Source organism: Exophiala aquamarina, assembly GCF_000709125.1.
Source record: "Exophiala aquamarina CBS 119918 chromosome Unknown aczIA-supercont1.1, whole genome shotgun sequence".
Lineage (NCBI taxonomy): Eukaryota > Fungi > Ascomycota > Eurotiomycetes > Chaetothyriales > Herpotrichiellaceae > Exophiala > Exophiala aquamarina.
The window spans coordinates 3,143,137-3,166,604 of NW_013550587.1; the positions used below are offsets into that span (position 1 = coordinate 3,143,137).

General features: G+C 49.9%; 10 protein-coding genes across 10 annotated transcripts; 4 read left to right on the top strand and 6 right to left on the bottom strand.

Annotated features, from left to right (window-relative positions):
• Positions 1–323: 323 nt before the first annotated feature.
• Positions 324–1,709, bottom strand: A1O9_01133 (uncharacterized protein; the record flags this gene model as incomplete). The annotated part of the gene is made up of 1 exon (XM_013410293.1): positions 324–1,709. A coding segment is annotated over one exon (1,386 nt), but the record flags the coding sequence as incomplete, so codon positions are not given.
• A 2,883-nt stretch (positions 1,710–4,592) lies between these two features.
• A1O9_01134 (uncharacterized protein) lies at positions 4,593–5,207 on the bottom strand (the record flags this gene model as incomplete). Its single annotated transcript, XM_013410294.1, has 1 exon — positions 4,593–5,207. The coding sequence occupies one exon, from the start codon at positions 5,205–5,207 to the stop codon at positions 4,593–4,595; it is 615 nt and encodes a 204-aa protein (XP_013265748.1).
• A 1,286-nt stretch (positions 5,208–6,493) lies between these two features.
• On the top strand, positions 6,494–8,516 carry A1O9_01135 (uncharacterized protein; the record flags this gene model as incomplete). The annotated part of the gene is made up of 7 exons (XM_013410295.1): positions 6,494–6,642; positions 6,714–6,861; positions 6,912–7,019; positions 7,090–7,173; positions 7,235–7,839; positions 7,975–8,443; positions 8,496–8,516. 7 exons carry the CDS (start codon positions 6,494–6,496, stop codon positions 8,514–8,516), a joined length of 1,584 nt encoding a protein of 527 aa, XP_013265749.1.
• Positions 8,517–9,280: 764 nt separating this feature from the next.
• A1O9_01136 (uncharacterized protein) lies at positions 9,281–10,670 on the top strand (the record flags this gene model as incomplete). Its single annotated transcript, XM_013410296.1, has 2 exons — positions 9,281–9,389; positions 9,442–10,670. The coding sequence occupies 2 exons, from the start codon at positions 9,281–9,283 to the stop codon at positions 10,668–10,670; spliced, it is 1,338 nt and encodes a 445-aa protein (XP_013265750.1).
• A 222-nt stretch (positions 10,671–10,892) lies between these two features.
• On the bottom strand, positions 10,893–12,090 carry A1O9_01137 (threonine aldolase; the record flags this gene model as incomplete). The annotated part of the gene is made up of 2 exons (XM_013410297.1): positions 10,893–11,974; positions 12,033–12,090. 2 exons carry the CDS (start codon positions 12,088–12,090, stop codon positions 10,893–10,895), a joined length of 1,140 nt encoding a protein of 379 aa, XP_013265751.1.
• A 1,360-nt stretch (positions 12,091–13,450) lies between these two features.
• A1O9_01138 (uncharacterized protein) lies at positions 13,451–14,698 on the top strand (the record flags this gene model as incomplete). Its single annotated transcript, XM_013410298.1, has 1 exon — positions 13,451–14,698. The coding sequence occupies one exon, from the start codon at positions 13,451–13,453 to the stop codon at positions 14,696–14,698; it is 1,248 nt and encodes a 415-aa protein (XP_013265752.1).
• A 408-nt stretch (positions 14,699–15,106) lies between these two features.
• Positions 15,107–16,182, top strand: A1O9_01139 (uncharacterized protein; the record flags this gene model as incomplete). Its single annotated transcript, XM_013410299.1, has 2 exons — positions 15,107–15,673; positions 15,784–16,182. The coding sequence occupies 2 exons, from the start codon at positions 15,107–15,109 to the stop codon at positions 16,180–16,182; spliced, it is 966 nt and encodes a 321-aa protein (XP_013265753.1).
• A 1,080-nt stretch (positions 16,183–17,262) lies between these two features.
• Positions 17,263–18,615, bottom strand: A1O9_01140 (uncharacterized protein; the record flags this gene model as incomplete). The annotated part of the gene is made up of 1 exon (XM_013410300.1): positions 17,263–18,615. One exon carries the CDS (start codon positions 18,613–18,615, stop codon positions 17,263–17,265), a length of 1,353 nt encoding a protein of 450 aa, XP_013265754.1.
• A 758-nt stretch (positions 18,616–19,373) lies between these two features.
• Positions 19,374–21,392, bottom strand: A1O9_01141 (uncharacterized protein; the record flags this gene model as incomplete). The annotated part of the gene is made up of 1 exon (XM_013410301.1): positions 19,374–21,392. The coding sequence occupies one exon, from the start codon at positions 21,390–21,392 to the stop codon at positions 19,374–19,376; it is 2,019 nt and encodes a 672-aa protein (XP_013265755.1).
• Positions 21,393–22,222: 830 nt separating this feature from the next.
• On the bottom strand, positions 22,223–23,042 carry A1O9_01142 (acetyltransferase; the record flags this gene model as incomplete). Its single annotated transcript, XM_013410302.1, has 2 exons — positions 22,223–22,950; positions 23,006–23,042. The coding sequence occupies 2 exons, from the start codon at positions 23,040–23,042 to the stop codon at positions 22,223–22,225; spliced, it is 765 nt and encodes a 254-aa protein (XP_013265756.1).
• Positions 23,043–23,468: the final 426 nt, after the last annotated feature.

Sequence of the window (23,468 nt, forward strand, 5' to 3'; positions counted from 1 at the left end):
TATTTCAGTATTTTATATTCTAACAAGGAGACTTAGACTCACTCTCTGCTAGTAGAGCAGTAGTTCAATAAAGGAGTTGGAATAACTCTCTCATACTGAGCAATATTCAATCAGCAAGTGGGGATAACTCTGTGCTAGTAGGCAATATCAGTGGGGCAAAGTCAAAATGCTCATAAGTTAGTGTTAATACTGTACGAGTTGACTCACCTTCGTCGTATCATGCATCTAAGATATCAATCTGAAAGGTCCATTGAGACATTGGAAACAGGGGAAAGAAGGTCTGCTGCCTGAACCTCGTTTTCAACGTGGCTCGTGGGCTCGCTCCAAGGCTGTGCAATCACCTCACCTTCTGCCCAGCCTTCAGCATCTCGGGTGACATGACCGACGCAAACTGGATGACACGTACCATACTTCCAGTACTCCTCGTACTTGGGTGATTGATATTCCTGCGCTCTGCTCCACCAGTAGCGACGTCTCTCGACAGGGAGTTCCATGAGGTCAAAGAGCTCCTTGAGTGTCCGCTTCTCCTTCGAATTCAAGATATCGCAGTATTTCAATTTCTGGGGCGAGGTCAATCCGCTTGGAGAGACATCGTTAGCGGGCAAAGTGGGGGTTGGTTCGTTCGCTTTTCGCTCTGCAGTACGCATCAGGCTGGTTACGAAGTAAACCCACTCCTTGACTTCTGTCGGATCGGTCGTGCCGCAATGTTGGCGGAACTCGACTGTCCTAATAGGTTCTGGGTGCCCTCTAGTGGTCGAAATGTTGTAGAAATTGACAAAGGTGTTGCGATAGGCCGGGTTATCTGCATCGGGCTCATTTGACATGATGTCTCGCAATTCCCGGTGGCTTCTGCTGCCAAAGATCTGATTGAATGCGTCATATCGATCGTATACCAGACCAGAGTCGCAGGTGTGCAGGTGAGTTTTGACACGGCGAAGATTAATGTCAAGAAAGGCTCGCCGATTCGAACACGCGTGGTCATATATCTTAGTCATCCAGAAACCGCGACGCTCCGGATGATGCAGAAGGGAGACCACATCCTCAAAAACGACCACGATCCAGGCCAGGTGCCGCAGGACTTCGAGTGGAATGTCCACAGGACCCCAGTCCTCGTCAGGTTGCAGACCGACATGGACATGAAAGCCCGACGTCTGTGGTTTACTGAGGAACATCCAAGGTAAGTCCGTATGACATTGAGCAAAGTCGATCACTTTCAAAACCTTTTCGAGCTCTTGGAAGCTTCCACCCTCGAGAACTTGCTTTGCCTTCATGTCTGGAGCCTGCATGATAGGAGAAATTAACTCCAACCCGGAAAATTGGAGATCCCAGAGGCGTCTCACCCGATGATCTGTATATGATTCGATCTCCCAATCTGCCGCTGGACAAATATTTGCTTTTTCGTGCGTTAGACTCCAACGTTGGAAAAGGTCGTCATCGTCCTTGGGATTGATCTTGATTGCGAGGTCCACACCTTCACGGCGAAGTACGGTGGCAGCTTGACACAACCCGCGGTTTTCATGGTCGGTAGGGTCGAATTTCTCGTGGTCGTCCACCTGATCCATGGGATCTAGCTGGTAGTTTTGAGGGAACAGATATTCAAGATGTGGCCGCCTTATGACCTTTAATCTGCTAATGCCAAAAGCCAATTCCAACTCCACACCGAATGTAAGCGCAAGGAGACCAGCTCCGGACTCACCTGAAGTTGCCATACTGTCTCTCACCGACTCGCCGAGTGCGCCAAGAACTTTCTTAACGAGAGTTCTTGGTCGATTGATCGTTGCCAAATATCACAGGAAGATTCTGTAGTGTACTGAGGGAGAACAGAGTGCTGAGACTCGAGTACGATTTGAGGGCATACGGCTGGTCGTAAATAGGTAGCAACAAGTGTCGGGATCGGTGGCATTGTGGATCAAGGGTTTGTGGACAAAGGGACACAATAAGAAGATCAGTGTGAAAGGACGAGACAAAAAGCCTTTCACCAGACAAAGCATGACTGAATGGAACCAGTACTCCAAGTGCTCTGTGAGAGGATATTATTTGTGATGGAGGCAAGTAATCCAATGAAGGGACATGCCTGATAACGCCTGTCGACATGTCTGACGAGACGACTGCAGGGTTCCCGACAGGGGTTTCAATCGTCCATTTGGCGTAGTGTTCTTGTTCATTGTGACGAAGATGATATCGGCTAGGCTTCGTGCTTGGAGAGATTGGGGTTTTGAGGACTGGGATTGGGTTGATCTAGCAAAAGCACTTTTTGATCTTTGCAGGAGACTAGAGTCTCACCACTGGTGAAGCAGCTGCGTCGAACAAACAGTTGGCAGTATTTTTCAGACACAACGCCCTTTGTTTGCTAACAAATTTGAAGACGACAATGTCTTGTGACACTATTTTCAAAGCAACAGCCGCTGAAGCTGCTTGCACGCATGCCACAGAAAGAAAGCAAATTTTAGCAAACAAGGCATCCGCAGCTGGGAAAGCCGAATCAGTATGGTAGCTTAAGCAATTCTCTCCCTCTTGTCCATTCTTACCTCTGACCATTCTCAATACAGACACTAAAATTTCACAAATCTCCCTAAAGAGTGATTAACATGAACCGGAATTCTGACAAGGTTGCGGAAGCGGCTGGCTCCAAGCTGTTGATATCGGTGGATTGTAAATATGCGCCAACCCTGGATGGGTGCGAAGATCTTGAATTGTATGAACCTGATGGATACCATCCGGTGTCGATAGGAGACGAATTCTCAAATGGGCGTGACGAGGTTGTGCACAAGTTGGGCTATGGTGGAAGTGCAACCGTATAGCTTGCTCGCGATGCAGAAACCACCCGTCTCGTACCACTCAAAGAATTAACTTCAGGTAGTTCTGATCGAAGTCAGGAAGATTTCGGGGCCGCAAGAGTCGTTGCTATATTGGATCATTTCACGTCCAGGACCAAACTGAGACCATCTCTGCCTGATATTTGAGTTGATAGGCCCTGGTATTGCTACGCGGGGCGAACACTCAAATCAATATAAGCTTAGACCGGAGAAGCTTCGTATGTTGGCTACATAGTTGAGTGAGGGATTGCTTCACTTGCACAAAGGTGGGGTCAGCTTGTCACATATTAGCGCCAACAATATACTGTTCACTGTCGCCAAAGTCGACTCATGGACAAATGAAGAGATTTATGCAACGTTTGGCACTCCTGAGGAATTTGAGGTGGACAGACCTATTACGCACAACCCCCCGTAATCCACCGGATCCTGATGAATATCGCCAAATGTGCGCTGTTGATGAGCATGAACCAAAATTGGTCTAACGTCCGATCGAGCTTCTCCAAGAACATGGTGTCGCATAACTAGTACAACCGATATTGAGATTTATCGATCTCGGAGAGACCATTTTGATCAAGGAGCCATCGAGTTGCGACGAGATCGGTGTTAACCACCCGTATACGGGTCCCGGAAATTGGGTTTGACAAATATCCTTCATCCGGGGTCGATACAGGCTCTTGCCGGCGTACTTTTTGGAACTCAGGACCGGAGAGCCACTTTTTGGCGACGGGGGGGGCTGGAGCCAGGCGTGCTTTGGGTAATGGTTGATGTGCTTGGCCCGCTCCCAATTGAATGGAAGAAAGCAATAAGAACGCGAACCGAGGTGGAATACGAGGCTGATGGTATGTCTCTCAGTGAAGAAGAGGTGGAAGAACGAATACTACAACAGTTCAAAAGCCTGACTTGAAAGAGCGAGTCGCAGCGGTTGGAAAGCTGCAGCAATGGCATTTCCTCACTGAACAGCGACAGAAAAGATGTTTGGGAATATTTGGCCGCACCAATGAGAAGGTAATTGGCTGCTTCAATCATCCTCCCGCGCGATTTTCTCGGCCCGAGTCAAAGTAATTCCATCATCTCCTGCCGCGGATGATGAGGATCGAGCCTACGGATCGCATCAGCATGAGGAAGGGCTCTGCCACCCCTGGGTCAGAGAGGAAATCAAAGCAAGGAAAATTAGAGACTGGCTCGTGAGATACGACCTGGGAAGAGACTATCCTGACGAGTGAGTGAACGGGGGAAGGTAGCATGTACAGTAACACTTTGAAATAGTATGATACAGGCATAAGAAAACATCTTCAATTTTCCCTCAGAGTTTTGTAAGGGAAACCCCTCAAAATTTTGTTTGGCGTGCACAGATACATGTAGGATTTCGGTGGCAGAAGTAGCTTTGGCCTGCAGTTCCACATCCTTCAAATTGTTGGTCAATAAATATGTACTTACATGATAATACAGTGGTGGTGCCACAAATTGAGTTTGATGCCTGGTAAGCCCGGCGAGTAGAGAGTTCATTTCTCTGAGGGAGACCAGGTGTTGACAGCTGACACCATAGCCTGCCTTCCATGTCAGATGGATATAGGGATACTCTAAAGACTGGTCCTGATTCGCGTGAAGAAGAGCTGTGTCGAATCCTCTGAGACCTCACCCATTACGGGCAAGAGAGCAATCAGCCGAGGGTGATGTTTCGTTCGATCTGCCTTTGTGACGGAGAAATCGGCCTGTCACTGGGAGGTCTTCGTTTCCAAAGCTCGTTGAGGTTGTCGCATTAGACCTTAAAGAGCATCAAGCATTGGCGGCGACGCCTTTCGGGGCCAATTGGTCGAGGATGCCTGTTTTAAGTCTCAATTCCTTCTCAATTTGTTGTGGCGCTCTCGCTACGTCATCTCTCAATGTAAAGACTTCCTTTATTTCTTTCGCACTTAGCAGTGTCCTGCCGGGAAATCCAGCTCGGCCTCTGCCATCTATTTCAGCCTCGAACTGATTTCCAAACTTCTCCCGTGCCTGTACAAGGAGCATTGCGGGGTTGTTCATGCTGGAAGGGAAGATGTTCTGGCCGGAGCTCATAGGTTGGCTTGAGGTTGGAAATGCATCTTCATGTGGTTTTGTTTCCGAGACAGGTTTCGCGACGCCAATCTTTCGAAGTGCAGAACCGAAATGAGGATCACGCCCATCGAGATCTATGTGTTCTGATTTTTGATCTAAAGGAGGGTTGGTGGCAGGATCTGGATGGACCTGAGACGAAGCGGAAATTTTGGCGAAAGGTGACTGTGCATTGTGGGAGGGCGGTGAACGCGAGGTTGATGTGGTGGAATTGAGCAGTGAGGATGTGGATGGATATTGCCGGCGGCTGGCGGCCCCAGCAGCTTTGCTTGCTATTTTGGATGATGAGGAACCCATGTCTGTTCGAGTCTTGAACAAAGAAGTGGCTGTCAAACAAGGTGCAGATGTGAGCACATTGGCATCAACGACAGGGCAAGGCTGCACTACGTAATCCCATGTGTAAAATGCGCTAGTTCTTGCCGCTTTAAAGGATAAGCTCGCAGCGACTCGTCTAACCTGCCTCCCAGGTTCGAGACAAAATCAAAGAGTCCATCCATTCCTCCACAAGGCTCTCCTTAGAACCCTATGACAACGTCTAACAAGGACTCCTCTGAGGGATTTGGAGAGTTTCGCACCTGGCGTAGCACAGGGGCATCTGGTACTATACTGACAACAAATTTCTCAAGATGAATAAGCAACGTCTGCGACCCCTCTTGGGTGCCTCTCTGCTGGACGATATCGACCTCGTTCGTCCGATGCACCAGACCTTGATCTCAGTTTGGTATGAACTTCCCGGTGGTCATGCGCCTTTATGACATGAATATGCGGCTCTTTATTGAATAGAATCAATTGAGCCAATGCGTCTCTACCCCGCTCTCGTACTGGACCAGGCTTCGCTGCCGGCCTCGCTCATCTGCAGGATTGATAACAGTTTCCCACTCCCTTGGCTTGGCTGTCGTACCCTAGACTATGCCAACATTCCAGTACAGGACACATATACCCGGTTCTAGATAGGGATTTATGAGCTGTGATATACCGGAACACTTGCGAGCACACGCTCAAATGAGCTGCTCGGCAGCCCCTAGGGCATAACCAGGCATGCAGGTTCAGTATTTTGATGGAGCCTTTTCCCCAGTTCTGCCCCCCTCACAGAGTCATATGTAAGCTAACAGGGACCGCAGTTGAGTCCTCTTATCGTTGCAAGCGCCCATCCAAAAGTCCGTCCGGAGTATTTTGACCGGTGAGTTACTGCCTAAAATGGGTTAGCTCTTCAGATGTCTCTTTGTCTGGACTTGGGCTTCCCTTAGGATGCCATGAGTGACACTACACCTATCTCTTGAGCTGTCCGGCAATATGTGCAGCAGCACTGGTATTCGCAATAGTGTTGGTTGCTCAACGTTGAAAGAGGATGTCCCTCGGTTTCTACAATCACCAGATTCAGCATAAACTTGCAGTGCGGTCTCAAGGCCTTGTACCCCCCGTTTCCCTTGACATAGGGACAGGTAATTGGTGCTATGTTGACCGTATTTATATGTCCTGTTGCCCCTTTCGCGCTGTTATATTTTACCACGAGTTGGATCAAGTCCCGCTCCCCAGACTCTATCTAGGACAAGTTCTATTCAAGCACTATCACGCCAGCCATCATGTCGGGCAAAACCACGCCAGATGTGGAGCAAATCTCCGTAATTGCGACGCCTCAAGCGATCGAAGTCTCGGGAATTAACATCCAAGAGGCAACGGAACTCTATGGTGATGCTGAGGCTGCAAGATCTTATGGTTATGTTGCCAGACGGTGAGTCAACCTCAATTGTTTCCAACGAATACCAATTCTTCTTTGGAAGATGGCTTCTTATCCATATAAAGGCTCAAAGCACGACATGTTCAATTCATGGGGCTGGGGGGTTCTATTGGCACAGCTCTCTTCCTAGGTATCGGCAGAGCGTTGGCTGCTACTGGGCCTCTCAGCATGTTCCTTGGGTTCGCCATCACGGGAGTGGCTATATGGGGAATGGTCAGTTGCTGTTCTCACAGTCCCATGGATCGCATCTCATGTTTCCACAGATGCAGTGCCTTGGAGAGATGGCAACGTGGCTGCCTGTCCCAGGAGCTCTCCCTAATTTCGCTTGCCGCTACGTGGATAAAGCCTTGGGATTTGCTGTGGGATGGAACGTGAGTTCTTAGCATCCGTTGCTCTTCCTTACACTCTCACTTCTGCTGACTATGAACGATGTCATCTAAGGGCTGGTACGGCTATGTCATAGGCATATGCATTGAAATTGCGGCAGCCGCACTTATAATAGGCTATTGGAATACCGATATTAATGTGAGTTAATCCTAGGACCCCATCAATTTGACTTTAGGAGCTAATATAAGCCTCTTACAAGGTCGCCGTGTGGATCTCGATAATCATCGCTGGTCTTGTCTTCCTCAATATCCTCGCCGTCTCAATTTACGGTGAAGCAGAATTCTGGTTTGCAAGTTTGAAGCTGGCTACAATCATTGGTCTCCTTATACTAGCCCTTGTCATTGATTTAGGAGGTGCTCCCAACCATGACCGTATCGGGTTCCGGTATTGGAAGGACCCAGGAGCCATGAACACCTTCATTGTAGAAGGACACACTGGACGCTTTCTAGGACTTCTCTTTGCCATGATCATGGCCGCTTATACCTATGCGGGTGTTGAGTCAGTTGTTGTTGCTGCAGGCGAGGCTGAAGACCCTCGAAGGAATCTACCGAAAGCCGTTCGGCGAGTGTTCTGGCGCCTGTTGTTCTTCTACGTCCTTGGATCCCTTGCCGTTGGCGTTCTTGTACCCTTTAATGATACTGATCTACTGACAGCGCTGGCAACCAATGCCCCTGGAGCTGCTAGTTCTCCCTGGGTTATTGCTATCAAACGTGCCGGCATTCCTGTGCTTCCTTCAATTATCAACGCAGTCATTCTAAGCTCTGCTTGCTCTGCAGGGAATGCATTCCTATACAACGGCAGTCGGTACCTTATGTCTCTCGCTCAAATAGGTTTAGCTCCCAAAATGTTCATGCGGTGCTCAAGGAGGTTCGTTTGATGCCCTGCTTGGTTGAAGAGCTGGAGCTGATCACCTTGTGATAGAGGTATCCCTTATTACAGCGTGGGTCTGACAGCTCTGGTCACTCCCCTAACGTACTTGAGTTGTGCAGCGGGCCCGGCGAAAGTCTTCATTTGGCTTGCAAATCTTGGGACTCTGGTTGCGCTGTCGTCTTGGATAACCATCTGCGTTACCTACTTACGATTCTACGAGGCTCTTAAAAGTCAAGTTGTGGACAGGGATCAGCTACCATTCAAATCGCCCTTCCAACCTTATCTCGCGTGGTCTACGCTCATATATTTCAGCATTCTCACACTTCTCAATGGATTCTACTCCTTTACTCCTTGGAATGTCGAGACATTTTTAAGTACTTATATCGGTATCCCGATATTCTTTGGTTTATTCCTGTTCTGGAAACTCCTTAAGAAAACCAAATTGGTTAACCCGGCCGAAGCCGATCTTTGGACAGGAAAGGCTGCAATTGATGCTGAAGTATGGCCAATATCAGCACCTCAGAATCTAGTAGAGAAGGTAAGAACCTCCGTCTACCACTCCTCTCTATATCCGTACTCTGATGTCTTAGGTGTGGGCCTGGATTGCGTAGTGCCGGCAGACGGCTCGAGAAATCTACTATATTGATTTACCTCCTGAGAATTCCAATGTGGTATTTAGAGGTGACGACATGACTGAGCACAATATGCGTGATTGAAACGAGCACAGAACACCAGAGCATGATATGTGGAAAAGGTACTCAGTAGCCTCGCGCTGAAAATACTGCCTTTGAGAATGTTTTGAGGAGCGGGCGCTTGGAACACAGCCTTGACGACGTTGGCATGGAGTGAAAATTCAGAGCGTGTGAATGCTCTTGGTTTCTCTGCTCGTAAACAAAGGACGAAGCCATTGATAAGTCAGTTCGAGCCTAGCGGTAAGAATAGAACAGAAATTGATCCAATATGATAGAAAAGCTTCTTAGGCTTTCTAGAAACTATCTACGGAGTATACGAGGGCGTCCCTATCAGCTGGAGCCTGTTGGCGAGGCTTAAATGATAAGCGAATTCGACCGCTGCTATAGGTCGATTCTAAGTGGATGGACCGCTTACCAAGGACTTCCCTAGCCAAGCAGGCGGACCCTCAGGGCCCCAGGAAAAGAGACTAGATAGACAGGGGGCAGCCGAGGCAATCGGTCCTTCGACGAAACCCCTAATTTCGCTCTCTTGATTCCTTTCCTTCCTACCAACAGGAGTGGTGCATGCTAACCCAGCACTCGAGAGATATGTAAGACAAGACCATGCGGAATGGCACCCGCAGATCGTGTGATCGATGCTACAAATTCAAAGAGAAATGCAGCTTTGAAAATGACGACCAGAGATGCAGTCGATGCGAACAGACAAAAACGACATGCACAACCTTACGCTCACGCCCTCGTCAGGGGAGACGCCCAAGGTGCAAACAGCTGGGATTGACCGGCTCAGTACAGGTATGGGAAATAGAACCCTGCTTGAATACCTCAAATGGTACTGTTGAGGAAGTTGGCCTGTCTACGACGTTGAGGGAGGGTCGTCCTTGCTTTGCATCATCTGGGATCGAACTGTTGAAGCTCTCTCTCGAGCGCGGGCTTCTCACATTCAGCTCATATTTGATCCAACTCAACGATGTCCAGGAGATCCGCGAGTCCTCGCCATTTCTCGTCGCCAAATTTTACTCGAAGTACCATTTATTTATGCTTGGTCCCTCCTTTGCGCCGTCGTTTCGGAGGGCAGTCCAGCAGACTTACATGAGCTCGCCTGGTTTACTGGAAGGCGTCTACATGGCTATTTTTACCGCAGTAGAGCAACCTAGACTCACGTTGAATGAAGCAGATGAACCAGACTTTACTCAAGGCGCAGTATCATTACAACAACTTCGAACAGCAAACATCGCTGGTGTCACGGATGCAGTGGCCGTCTTAGTCCTGGGGCAAACCCTAGCAGCATTCGATCTTCTCACAAAGTGTGTCAATTCCTCATTGATACTAAGGTACTCTTTATCTTCTATCCAGCCCTGGTACCAGAAACTATCAGAGCACTCGTCCTTCGAGGTCTTCACTATTACTTCCATTTTTTGGGACACAATATGGAGCCTTCTACGACGCGAGTGTCCTATCATAAGATTCCGATCTCCGCGCCGTCTCATTGTCGATCGTCTGGCGGGATTATGCACTACTTTGTTGCCCCTCCTTGGTGACTTAAGCATTGCAGGCCACAGACTGAAGCATGGCGAATTCTCTGAATCTGACGCCAGCCTCACGACTATCAAAATGATTGAACAACGAATCCTCTCATGGGCGGTAACTGAGCCCGAGGACCTCACCGAAAGCTTCTCAGAGGAGGAGGTGTTGGGAATGAAAACGCAGGCCTCGATGTACAAGAGTGCGGGACTGTTGATAGCACATCGCCTTCTAAACCCTATAGGGACGCAGGACGACGTAGCACAGTGGCACGCCAACAACATTATGCTTGATTTTCTGAGATATCCAGAACTAGTTGGGCCAGACGCACAGTTACGGCAAGTGGGTTTTCCCATACTCATCGCTGCACTGGAGCTCCCAGACCCAATGAGCGAAATATGGCAGTCGATACCACTTCTTAAAGTGGCTCCGATATGTCTTGCGAAACTCAAGTCATTGGTTGAATATGTGTGGACGGAAAGGCGACAAGGCTACAGTGGTTACTTGCTTGACTTGGTCGACCAAGGTCCAGATTTTGTTGTCATAACATAACAACAAGCACTTCTTGGACGAAGACATCCTCCCTGAGGCCTATTCGACCAAATCTCGGCAATAAAACACTAGCTTTGACCTGATGTATACATGTCAAGGCCACGGCATCTTGTTCTCAACCCTCACCGGTGCAAGTATTATCCTCGTACTGGTTTGTCGCCATCGAAATCTAGTCTAAGAGAAAGGCGATGCCGACAAAGTGTCTTAACATATCTCACAATTTCACCTCCGTTGACATCGTCCTTTCAAAGATAGCTGCGAATAAACTTTCGACTCTACGGATAGCTTCATCGGAAATTTCTGCGAAGTTGTCAGCGGAAAGTCATCGACTTTGGATTTGAGTGACACACGGTAGTGCACGACAAGTCTCTCATTCTTTATCACCAATCCGTGTTGTGCGGATAGTTCCTCCAGACGGCTTCGCGAGATGCCAGCATCTTTGATATCCAAGAACACCATGCAGGTCTCTGTCGGGCCAAGCAATTTTCCACCAGATCTGACCCAAAGTTCTGCAATGTGCAGAGCATTTTGATGGGACCTCGCCAGCAGGGAGCCTTTCCCGTCAGCCCCAGTCCCAAAAGTGGCTCGTACAGAGACACGCGCCATAGCAGTGAGTACACCTGCCTGATGCATGCCTCCTCCAATACTTTGTCGGATTTTCCTGGCTGCCGCAATTGTTTTCTTGCTTCCCACCAACACACTTCCTAGGGGGGCTCCAAGACCCTTCGAGAAACAAAGGTTCACAGTGTCGAATTCTTGAGCATATTCAAAGAGGCTTCCGGCCCCAGCAACAACGGCATCCCAAAGGCGAGCTCCGTCCAGATGCATCTTGATCCCGTTCTGATGAGCCCAGGACGAAATTCTGCGCACTTCTTCAAGAGGCATGACAAGTCCATTGAGCGTGTTCTCGAGCGATATTACCCTTGTAGGAGAGTACTGGACATATTCATCTAATATCGCCTTGGCTTGGATGTCCTCCAAGGTCAGATACTTTCCATTACTGGCGAGAACGGGCTGTAGACTCGCCCCAGTCAAGCTGGCCAGGCCACCTGCCTCATAGTGGACGATATGCCCACGGGAATCAGTGAGAACAGAGTACGGCGGTTGCATGAGCAGTGCTCGGAGCCCAAGCTGATTGCTCATTGTTCCAGAGAGCATGAAAATGCCGTCCTCATGTCCTGTCAAGCTTGCCATCTCTGCCTGAAAATTTTCGGTCATCTTGTCTTCTCGGTACACGTCGTCCTTGAAAGTTGTGGTCAAAACGGCGTCCAACATTTCTTGAGTTGGGACAGTCACTATATCGCCTATGAGATGTCGTTGATTTAGCATAATATCAGTGTCAGTGTTGGCCCAGGGACTTACTACGGAAATCGAATTCGGCGGGTGCAAGATTCCCACCGTTTGATGTGATTTGGTACATTTGGAGGTGTGGGCTGATCCCTTTTAGGGCACGCACGGAATGTCAAGATGTGAATCTCGTCGAAACTATTCACGGGACGTCAATTGAATCTCTAGCCCTTCCAACACGAGAGATTGCTGGAGATTCTTAGAAGGGATTGGATCTTTTTGACCGATATTGGGATGGGTGAGCACTGGGCTTCTACGGCTTTTACAACTTTCTGCGGACCTATCGTGTCTCTTCAGAGTCGAAAACGAGGTAGGTATGAATTGACCATTTCATGGCACACGCAGCATGCCCAGAATCGTCGGCACTATCATGGCCTGCAGCTCTAGTATGCTCCCCAAAAGCGGTGTCAATGTTTTACTGTCAGCCGTGACGGCAACTTCGTAGACAAATCGATATAGACAAAGGTCCACATCGCAGCTGCGCATTGCATGGGAAGCGTAGGTATGCGGGTCATCGCACCCCTAATACTCCGTTCCGAGTACATGTTAGCTAGCAGCAACCCCTGGATGCTCCATATCTTGCTAAGCTTTGAATAATTATTAATGATACGAGCTTTCCCATAATAGGCATAAAATCGCCGGTTTGCAACCCGGCCTCCGCTGCGGCTTCGTCTTAGAAGGCTGATGGATAAACCCGACAATGCAATTTATCTTTTGCCAATTTGTGCATCAGGTGTCGCTCAGTCGGCCAAGGAATTAAATAATGGCGTGTGATTGATCTAATCTTTCAAGACGCAGTCAATCTTGGGGTGGTCTAGTGTTCTTTCCAATCTCGAAATAAACCGCAAAGGTTGGTGAACAACTCGGGACTCGCTTCCAGCCTTGCCCAAACATATCTACTCACACCGGAGGGATCTTTCCGTTTACACGATATGTATTCTGTATGAAGTGTTGTTCTCCCGGATAGCCACAAGAGCTGCAATTTTTAGAATTCGATTGATATGATAGGAGACATCAGGTACTCGCCCTCCGCCCTGAAGTCCAAAATCCTTTCCGAGAATCCCATCTTCCTCAAACCAGCGGATTCAGACCGACATTCCTAAGGATTCTCAAGACTGCCTCAACACTCGAGATCGATCACCATCGTGGGCGCATCGAAATGTGGTCAAAAAGGTCTACGTCGCCCAAGAGCGACAATTACCTACGCGATGCAAGTATGGCTCATATTTCATGGTCCAGATCACGTTTTAGTACCATGCCAATGCTTTTCTCTCCTAGGTCCAAACGAACGTCGATGCATTGCACGCGACACTCTTGATTTCTATCGTGGTTTGGTTGTGGGTGCAGCCTACGAATTTAGCGACTTCGTTGATATCGCATCTGCTTCTACATATACTCGTGCCCTCCGACAGTGTGTACAAAGGTACCCTCAAATGAGTATCGTAGTTGCGAATGCAGAAAGCAACTCTCCCTACTTTGAGCACTATCCCGGCCTCGACCTCAATGAGCATGTCCAGATTTTAGATAGCTGCGAATCGGGTGCGGATGAAAGCAAAGCCATCAAAAGAGCTATACCCATTATCTTGAATACAAAGCTGCCGGCTACTATCCCTGCATGGAAGGTTTTCGTTCTGCCTTTGTCTCGGAAGAAGTGCTTCATAGCATTCTTCTACTCGCATACACTGGGGGATGGCATGTCTGGATTGGCTTTCCACCAGAGCCTACTGACCGCTCTCGAGAAATGCATCATGGACATGGAGCTCGATGGTTCGCCGACAACAAAAAGGATAGCGCCAGCATTTGACACTCCCGAGAACCTGCCGATTTCCTGGTCTTTCTTCCTGGCAACGCTGCTTGGAATTTTTCTTCCGAAACGCTTTGTATCGATACTGGGGCTCAGAGCCCCATCCACTTTTGTCTCAAGTGGCACCTGGACTGCATCTCCAGTGTTCTATAATGCTGAAAAGCACGCTACAGGCGTTCAGACACTGACTATTGACGGGGTTATTGTTGCTCAGGTCCTAAAAATATGTCGAAGTCATGGTACGAAGCTTACAGGACTTATTCACCAATTGATAGTCCATGCCCTGTCACAAGCTTTGTGTTCAACACCCGACGCTGAATATTTTGCCGCACAAACAGCATTGAGTCTTCGTGGAGCTCTCAACGTATCAAAGGACGAGATAGGGAACTTTCTTTCTGGCCACATGGAGACATTCCGCAGGAAGAAGTTGATGAGCGGCGAGACGAAGCCTACAGTCGATTGGGCGGCAGCCAAATCGACTACGGAGCATCTAGCCGCTGCATCTACAACTCCCAAAGACCAACCAATAGGTTTACTTCGATACGTGAGTGACATACGATCCTGGACCTTGTCCAAGATTGGCGAACAGCGGGATTGTTCTTACGAAGTAAGCAATCTGACTCGCTTCCAGCCTGAAAGTACTGCGCAGAAATGCGCAGTGGTCGAGATGCTATTTTGCCAGGCGGCGAATGTCACAGGCCCCCCATTGAATGTCAATGTGGTCAGTGTCGCGAACGGCCCGCTCACTATTGCTGTTAGCTGGCAGATTGGTGCTCTGGGTCTAGCTGTCGAAGAAGATGAGGAGAGCTTCGTCAACAGCATTTGCCACAACATTGAGCTCGGGTTCGAACAGTTGGCGTCGGGTTCCAAAAGCTGAAGAATGCGAGATGTCCCCGATGCCTAATCTCGTTCATAGTGTTATTATGGACCGTACTCAATGCTCCGTATATCGGATATCGTCCATTAGTACCGAGTACTAGCGCTGTCGCTATGAATGGAGCTAGCGCCTTGGCAGGGATCGTCATAGTGGGTTATGCTGTTTACCCAATCAATATGCTTGTTTCCGCTGGTATGAAACATTTGTTGCGCGGTGAGAGCTTCACATTCTCCCTCCAGTGGAATTAGAACAAAGTCGACTCCGGCTCTTCCACTGTATTTTACTCCCTTGAGAGGTCATTCTGTATCGCTGGTGGACAGAAGTAGTCTTCATTTCACTCCAAAACCCTCCCTCACCAAAATCTTGAATTCTCCCCCCTCCACCGGCCCCCCCCCCCCCACCATGTCTATGGAACGCAAGAACAAGCCGGCCTCGATCCCCCTCTCCCCGTCCCTGGCCCAGCCTGTCGTCGACCTCAGCGACAATGTCCTCACCGCACGTCTCCCCTCAGGCGATTCAGTGACTGTCTACCTCTACGGCGCAACCGTCACCTCGTGGAAAACCTACAACGGCCAAGAACAACTCTTCCTCTCCAGCGCCGCCGTCCTGGACGGCTCCAAGCCAATCCGCGGCGGCATTCCACTCGTATTCCCCGTCTTCGGCCCTCCTCCCAAGTCTCACGCCACCGGAAACCTCCCGCAGCACGGCTTCGCCCGAAACAGTTACTGGGAGTTCTTGGGAAAGAGCAGCAGCGAGAGTCTGGGCCGCAAGGCTGACGACAGTGTCAAGTTGGACTTTGGTCTGAGCAGTGAATTCCTCGATGAGGCGACGAAGAAGAAGTGGCCTTATGATTTCGGTCTCGTCTACAGCGTCACACTGAGCAGGGGCAAGTTGGAGACGCAGCTGCACGTCCAGAACAAAGGGGACCAGGCTTTTGAGTTCCAGGCGCTTTTCCATACCTACCTGGCCGTCAAGGTGAGTTTTGTCTATACTGCTTAGGCCGGCAAGGGAGTCCCAGAGAAGCACTTCTCGACCCCTCCACGCAACAACTGAAACTGACGGTTCCCCCTTTTCTCCAAATACAGGACATCAGCAAAACCGCAGTGCAAGGGCTCGCCAACTCACCGTACGTCGACAAAGTCCGCAGTGCCCAAACCTTTACCGAATCCTCGTCCTCCCTCTCCTTCACCTCCGAGACCGACCGGGTCTACACCCCGCCGAGCAGCAAGGACGACAAGAACGCGCTGGTCCCGCTGGTGGTGATCGAGGATGGAGCGGAGAGTTTCGTCATCACCCGCGAGGCCCTGCCCGACGTGACGGTGTGGAACGGCTGGGAGGACAAGATCAAGGGCATGGGCGACTTCGAACCCAAGGACGGCTGGCAGCGCTACTTGTGCATCGAGCCCGGCACTGTTAGCTCTTGGACGAAGCTCGAGGCTGGTGACGCTTGGCAGGGAGGTGCTTCCTGGGAGAGCAAGTTGTGAGTTGTGACGAGAGGGGAATGGCCCTGAGATGAATGGGCACGGCCGTGATGGGATGATATGAGATGTGATGGGGAAATCTGCAAAGAGAAACGATATGCATATCGGGGCTGGGTGCGGAAAATGACATGATATGATGCACGAGTAGGCGTGAACAAGGCCTGGGCTAAAGCAATGTTGAGACACTTCGAGATATGAGACGAGACGGGATGAGACTAGAGACGATCCTGAGAATAAATGCCCCCTTATCTTGCCCGCACGAGATACCATGCCGTAGCAGGATGATGCTGCGTGCGACAGGGCATCCCCACTTACGACTTCTGCAGCTACACGAGCAAGAATACGGATCGATAGACAGACTATAGGGAAAGGTGAAAGATTCCCTTCTCCTCAAGCACTGCATTGAATGGCTCATATCTACACACTGAACAAATGATCAGATAGAACACTGGTCATTTGCGGAGTTGAGAATTGTGTTTCCTTGTTTTCTATACTAAAAAGATATTCAATCGCTTGGGACGGTAAGTAAGTGGTAGTAAGTAGTGGTAGTGGACGTGCGTAAACCTCATTCTCATTATGTGCTTTGCATTACATGGGATGGTATGTCCCGGTCATATGAAGATCGGTTCTTAAGGGTGGAACGCCCTCCCCGGAGTGGTTTTTGGGGGCAGTCCTTGGTTTGCATCAACGGCCGTGTGGAGATACGTGGTCGAGGGATGATGCATTAGGCTCATGCTTTCAAAACAGAGCCACGATCCATGATGTAGGGAGGGTCGACTGTAAATGCCCGCGGTGATTGGCTGAGTGATTGACTGACTGAGTGGTATGCAAGTTTTCCATGGGCATGCATGACATTGGCGTAAAATTGTTCACTGTTTGGGCAAAAGGCAAATCTGTCCAGATAGGTCGAGATGGTGCAACTTTTATGTCCATCATTGACTCATTGAGCGGCGGATGTATGTGGATGGCCCCTGCCATCGCAATGCCATGCAGAAAGGGATACTCCCAAGCACCAAGTACCCTTTGGATCGACGTAAGAGAGTTCGAGGAAGGGGACACATGGTTGATTGATAGACCATCTCATTACCGCTCATTCTGAGTACCACTATCCCCAGTAATATCCCCATCCGCTGCTGCATTCGACGCAACACGTGACGCCTGACCGGCACCAGCACCACTTAGTCCCCCAGGCAGCTGTTGCGTTAAGCTCTGCTCATATAGAAGCTGCTCATCACGGCGCTGGTAGAGGTAATAACTCGTGACGATAGCAATAGGCAAGGCGACAATAATGCGGGTCCAGCGCGAACTCAGCTTGCGGAACTGCGGGTCGCGCTTGAGCTCGGCGTACTGCATTTCAGTTGGTTTCTTCGGCTCGGGCTCAGATGAAGGTCGTATGGAGCTCCGGGGTGAGGGCCTTCCTGGTCTCGGTCTTACGGGTCGTTGCCATGCCTGAAGCTGCGACTGTTCCTGTTGCTGCTGTTGGCGTGAGGCGAGTGCGGCGGTTGTGCTGTATGGGAGCGTGTATTTGGGTCGTGGCGTGCTGGAAAGCAGGTTGCTTGTGAGGATGTGACTTGGGAGGGATGACGGTGATGAGGCCCTTTGGGGCATATCTGGCGTTTGTGCGGTTTCAGTGGTGGTGGGATCCGGGTATTGAGCTTTTGATTGCTCCAGCGCTATGTCGATATCTGACGTGGTGCAGTTATTGAGTTCCGATGAAGGGTCAGTAACTTTTACGGAAGGCAGCGGTTTGGTCGATGACACAGTCTCAATGTCCTCTGAACCACTTTGCTGCGCAAGCGGAGCTTCTTGCGCGTCCTCTCGATCCTGTGCGGACCGTTCAGCTCTCTCATTCAGCTCGTGGGCACTCTTCGCGAATGCACGAGCCTGCTGCAAGATCTCCGACTTCTGGGCTCCCTCTGATTCCCGAGCTGGGATGGGAGACTTGGATTCCTGCGTAATCTGCTGCTTCTTGAGTTGAGCCGGCGTTTTTGCAGTGGCTGCCTTCATCGGAGAAGCCGTCTTCTCGGAAGCTCCTTTCGCTTTCGCTGTGACGACTTCTGGCTCCTTCACAGGGTCGGCTTTGGCTGTCCTCGTCCTCGCCATTGCCGGTGATACTTTATCTTCTGAAACAGCAGCAGCAGCAGCAGCAGCGGTAGAAGAACTCTTCAGAGCTCTCTTCCTTGTCGTCGATGGTACTGGTGGTTTACTCGCACTTACTGCAGTCTCAATATCGCCCTTCGCTGCGATGGTGGTCGACCTTGACGATTTCTTGGCTCCATTATTACCGCCGCCAATGGATTTGCTCCGAGTCTTTTGCTGCTGCAAGGGGGACGCCACGGCGTTCATCTCAACAACCATATTGTTGTCGTCCACCGGAGACACCGCCTTCTTGGGCGGCCGCCCTCGTTTCTTGATCGCCGTTACCTCTGCAGACATTTGAGGTTTTAACGTGCTGTCCGTTTCCCAGCTGTAAATCTCGAATTCAATCAATTTTGGAGTGCGATGGTCGCCGGGAACGCGTCCGTCGTAAACGAGGTTGTGATGAAGTACTAATTTGACGCGTCGGAGAATGTTGGGGCCACAACTTGTTGGAGAAAAAGTAGGCAACTTCAAAAGAAAAAAGAGAATGGCCAATTTCGCGGCTGTGGGGCGTCTGGGTCACGACTCACCAGTCACTTTTCAGGGGTTGATGCTGGCTGTGGGCTATGGGCATGGATGCTTGATTTCTTGAACCTTCGAAACTTGCGACGTAATATCCCGGAGTACAGGGTATGAGATGCCACTACCGTGGCATTGTGAGGTTCATCGACTATCGAGAGCCAATCGTGGCAGCATCCTCCACTTACTGTGATACGGCTTTTTGTCTGCTCACAGTGCACCTTTAGATATGATACAAGTGTAAAAGCGTAGGAACTCTCGCCACCCAAGGCTTCCTCATGGTCTTTTAAAACTTTTCTAATGGTATTTGAACGTCCCTAACTATGGAAATGCCCGAACTCAAGGTCGTAAAAGAGACCATCTATGCTAACCAAGCCGTACCGGTTCCTCCTAAATCAATGATGGGGATATTAGTGTACATGTGTAGCCCTTTGAGGCTTTCCTAGTTCCGCTTGTTCGCTTGTTCGCATGCTCGCTTGCCGTATCGCTATGCTTTATCACTCTAGAATACAAGAAAGAACATTCCCCTAGGTATATCAATGGATCCGAGATTGCCTGGCTGCTCTACTTCCAGCCCTTCTCTTGCTCTCAATGTTAATAATGGTTCCCGGTCCGGGAGACTCGCCCAGCAGACCTCTTGGATCGACTCGGGGTCTTGGTCTCGCTGTTGTGCTAGATGCACGTCGTCCCCAGGAGATTTCGTTGGTCAAAGCACCATTCATTGATGTTTGAGGAGGAAACAACATGCCAAAGCTAGAGCGAGAGCGAGAGGGAGATGCTGCTTCATCGCTGTATGAAGAAGCCGCCATGCTACGATCCACGCCCCTTGCCTGCTTCTGCACGTTTGCATCGTCTTCCAGCGCTTCGACCTCCATTAGTAGTGCTTGAATCTCTTCGAAGCTCATGTTGAAAGTCCACTTAATCCCTTTCAATGTAGCTCTCTTGCGTATGTCACTCAGTGCTAAGTGATCTCTTTGCAAACGGTTTTCATAGCTAGATTTCGCAGGTGAAGACATAGAACCCGGAGACTGAGTGGTCGTAGCTGGCACACTTCCATTCAGACGGGCTCTTTTTGATGATGGGCGAGCAAAAGGCTCAGAAGTTCTCTTGCGAGTACGGACTGGCGCATCGTTGCCCAGGACGGAGAATGGATTGGACGCAGACATCAAGGCATTGTTTGAGAAGAGCTCCTTCACTCGTTGGGCTTCTTCTGCCTTCAAAATCGTGTTGACCGGGGTTGCAAGGAAGTCTGCCGCAGGCGTAGGTGATGCAAACAGCTGATATGGTGCAAATTGCGTGTCAGTAGACAGTGCATTTGGTTCGAGAGCACGTTGGAGATCAACAGAGTTGGTTCGACTGGTCTTTGCATCCTGAATGTTGTGACACTGGCACATTCTAGCGGTATATGTGGTCCAATCCTGAGCGCTGCCTGGAATGATCTCGCCATCTTCATCATCAGAATCTGGCATCATGGCAGCAATTTGAGCCATTGCAAACAGGCGGGAGGAGGGCGGCAGACAAGTTAATAAGCAAGCTGGCGGCTCGACCGTCATGGTAATTGTGGTAGATGGCTTCTTTGAAATCTTGGTACTGCCTCCCTCCAAATTGGTAGATTTTCGAACTCGTCGTGGTGGGTTCCTTTTGACTTCTCGGTCTGTGGCCGCATTGGCGGCTTTCACGCTGGCGGCAGCCTTCCAACTAGCAATCTTCAACACAACAACCTTAGATTTCTTTGGTGAGGTTGGTTCAGCAACCTGGATAGTTTCAGGACTTGGTGCTCCAGTGCTAGCCGAAGACACGGAATAGCGGAGCCTGGAAGGCACTTTCGCTCCAGAATAAGAGATTCTTGCTGACTTGCGTGGAGGTTGATCTTGTTCATCGGGAGCAGGGCGTTTGAGATTGGTTGGTGATGTCTCGAGAATTTTGGCAGTTGGTTTTCTCTCACGTCGAGATTGTCGTCGCGTGGGTGATTCTCGTAAAGTGGTGGAGGTAATTGACGGAACGTCATTGGCCTCCTCGCCATTGATTAATGTGGCACTATCATTCACAGTCTGTGCTGGGGTTTCTGGGATCTCCATCTCCGTTGATGGGACTGGCAGAGTGATACCATCTGGAGGAGGGGTGCTTGGCTGATGATCATCACCTTCCTCCGACTTCCCAGGCGGTGAACCTCCAATAACGATGGTGTCGAGAAGTTGAGATGGAGAGGTCTTTTCTCCAGTTAGAGCTTGAGCTTTGACGGTTGGCTTTCTCCTACGACCAGATGCTCGTCGCTGGCCGGGCTCAGGGCTCTGTTTGCTAGAAGTGGTGGATCTAGACTTCATTGGTGCGGGTGTAACGGTTTGCGGCGTGACCGTGTCCACGTAATCATCCGGGTCACTGATAGACGTGTTAAACCCAGCGGAGAGACGGCTTTCCTGAACCGAAAGAGTCGGAGATGGAGTTGCAGAGTCTGGAGCAGAGTTGTCAGTCGAGGGAACCTTCAAACGGTCGCGGGCAGTGGTGAGCCGCATGGAAGGCGTTCCCGGAAGCTGGGGGAAGGATGTCAAGGACATGGCCGTTTGGCCAATACCCGAATCCACAAGAATGAGGACGCGTACAATGAAACAAGTAGATCTGAACAAAAGACAATGCCAACCGCCTGAAGCGATGGGTTACACTGCTGGTGTTCTGTCTGATGAGATGGAGAATTGTGTGAACTGGCAGCTTCTGAATTACGGACAGGCTTAGTGGCCGAAATAGGCTTAGTGCCCCCACAATTGCTTATGCCACGAAATGAGTCGCCACTGTTCCATTCACTTTGAAGGATATCAGACTAGGATGGCAATCCACTGGGCCAGATGCAGGACGAGGATTCACGGTTCCTTGTCCTTGATATACATACCGTCTTGAATGCTAGGCTGTCTTTGACGATTGTCACTGCGGGTGCTTGCTACCGCTGGCTCAGAGTTTGCTCTGTCATGAGCGAGTTTGAAGTTTCAAGTATGCAGAGAAGAGAAGATATCAAAGAAGGCAGAAGTTGCTCTTGCTGCGTGGGCATCTCTCTGAACCACGAGCCGTGTCTCTGATCTTGTTGTGAAGCGGTTTGCGATGAATCTCATTCGCGACCTCCTCGAATAGGCGCCGAGTTGAAAGACTGCCAGGCCTTACTGCCACCACCCAAACAATAGAGAAACGGCAGAATGCAGCATGAATTGGGAACGCTGAATCTTTGTACCTTCTGCCGTACTTGTTATCTTGGTGGTATTGTTCTCTTATATTTCTCGTCAATCGTGTTGCAGGTCTATTACTCTCTATTGCCTATGTAGGTAGTATGTACCTGGCCTTGGCTCGACGACTCTGAGATGACCACTGAATCAGCATTACTCTTCAAATCCACAATCGCTCATTCTGTCTTTAGGATGACTGGCCCTCTTTGGTTCTGCAGCGCGTCTCTCAGATCTTCCAGTTTACATTTTTGTCGCCCTTGTTCATCGAAATTCGTGTCGTGTAACCAAGCCTCAAAGGCGCGCTGCACCACAGGCCACTCTGTATCAATGACAGAAAACCATGCAGTATCACGATTGCGACCTTTGTATATCATGTGCTGTCTGAATATCCCTTCAAATGTGAATCCAAACCGTAATGCGGCACGCTTAGAAGGGCCGTTTAGATTGTCGCACTTCCATTCATATCTGCGATAGCCTAGGTCGACGAAGGCATAATATGCCAATAGATACATAGCTTCGGTGGCTGATTTGGTGCGCTGCAGCAGCGGTGAGAACATAATATTTCCCACCTCGACAGAGCGAGACTTTGCATCTATACGCATCAGAGTGGAGTAGCCAATGGGCTTTTGTGTCTCGGTGCTGATGATGGCAAAGAACAACGGGTCCTCCGACTTCGATTTGGTGACGATAGCGTCTTCGAATTCTGACCTAGACAGATATGGACCATCTCCCATATACGTCCAGAGTGCACGCTTTTCTTCGCCACCGACGGCCTCGAAAAGGTCTGCCGCATGATCTGGGCTTAAGGGAACAAGCGTCACACTGGTCCCCCGCAGAACTACACGAGAAGGCTGAGCAGCTGGCTTTGGATTAACGGGTGGCCCAATTTTCTGCGGCAGTGTCGCTGGAATTGTGTTAGAAAGAGTTCAGGATGAGTGCTCTAGCTAGCACTTGCGTACCCTTCTGTGCCTTTTTGCTCCCACGGAACTCAGACATCAATCGTGCTCGATTGCTCAACTTGACTCTCAATAGTTGGAGTGAGTGTATGGATACACAAAATCTAGAAACGCTGGAGCTGTTTAATCAAGAGGATCGTGTGTTGCCTAGCTCTGGTGGAGGGAAGGGCAACGGCGGCCAGGGTGAACGGGATACGCGGAGTCGTATAACGAGGAGGACTCAACAGGACAGGAATCGCGACATGAAAAGCATCTAGAGTCTCTCCGTTGTTAAGACCCATTCGGTGGTCGTTTAGGCTTGCCCGAATTAATGGATCTGGTGGTGGAGCGACTTGGGCCGCTCCCAAGGTCCCATTACATCGCCTAAGTTTAGGGTGCTCTCCCAGATGTTTTCGGGGATGGTCTCGTGTATCTCGGGAGTTATTCCCTTCACCTGCATAGCCTACGAAGCCTGGACCTCCAACAG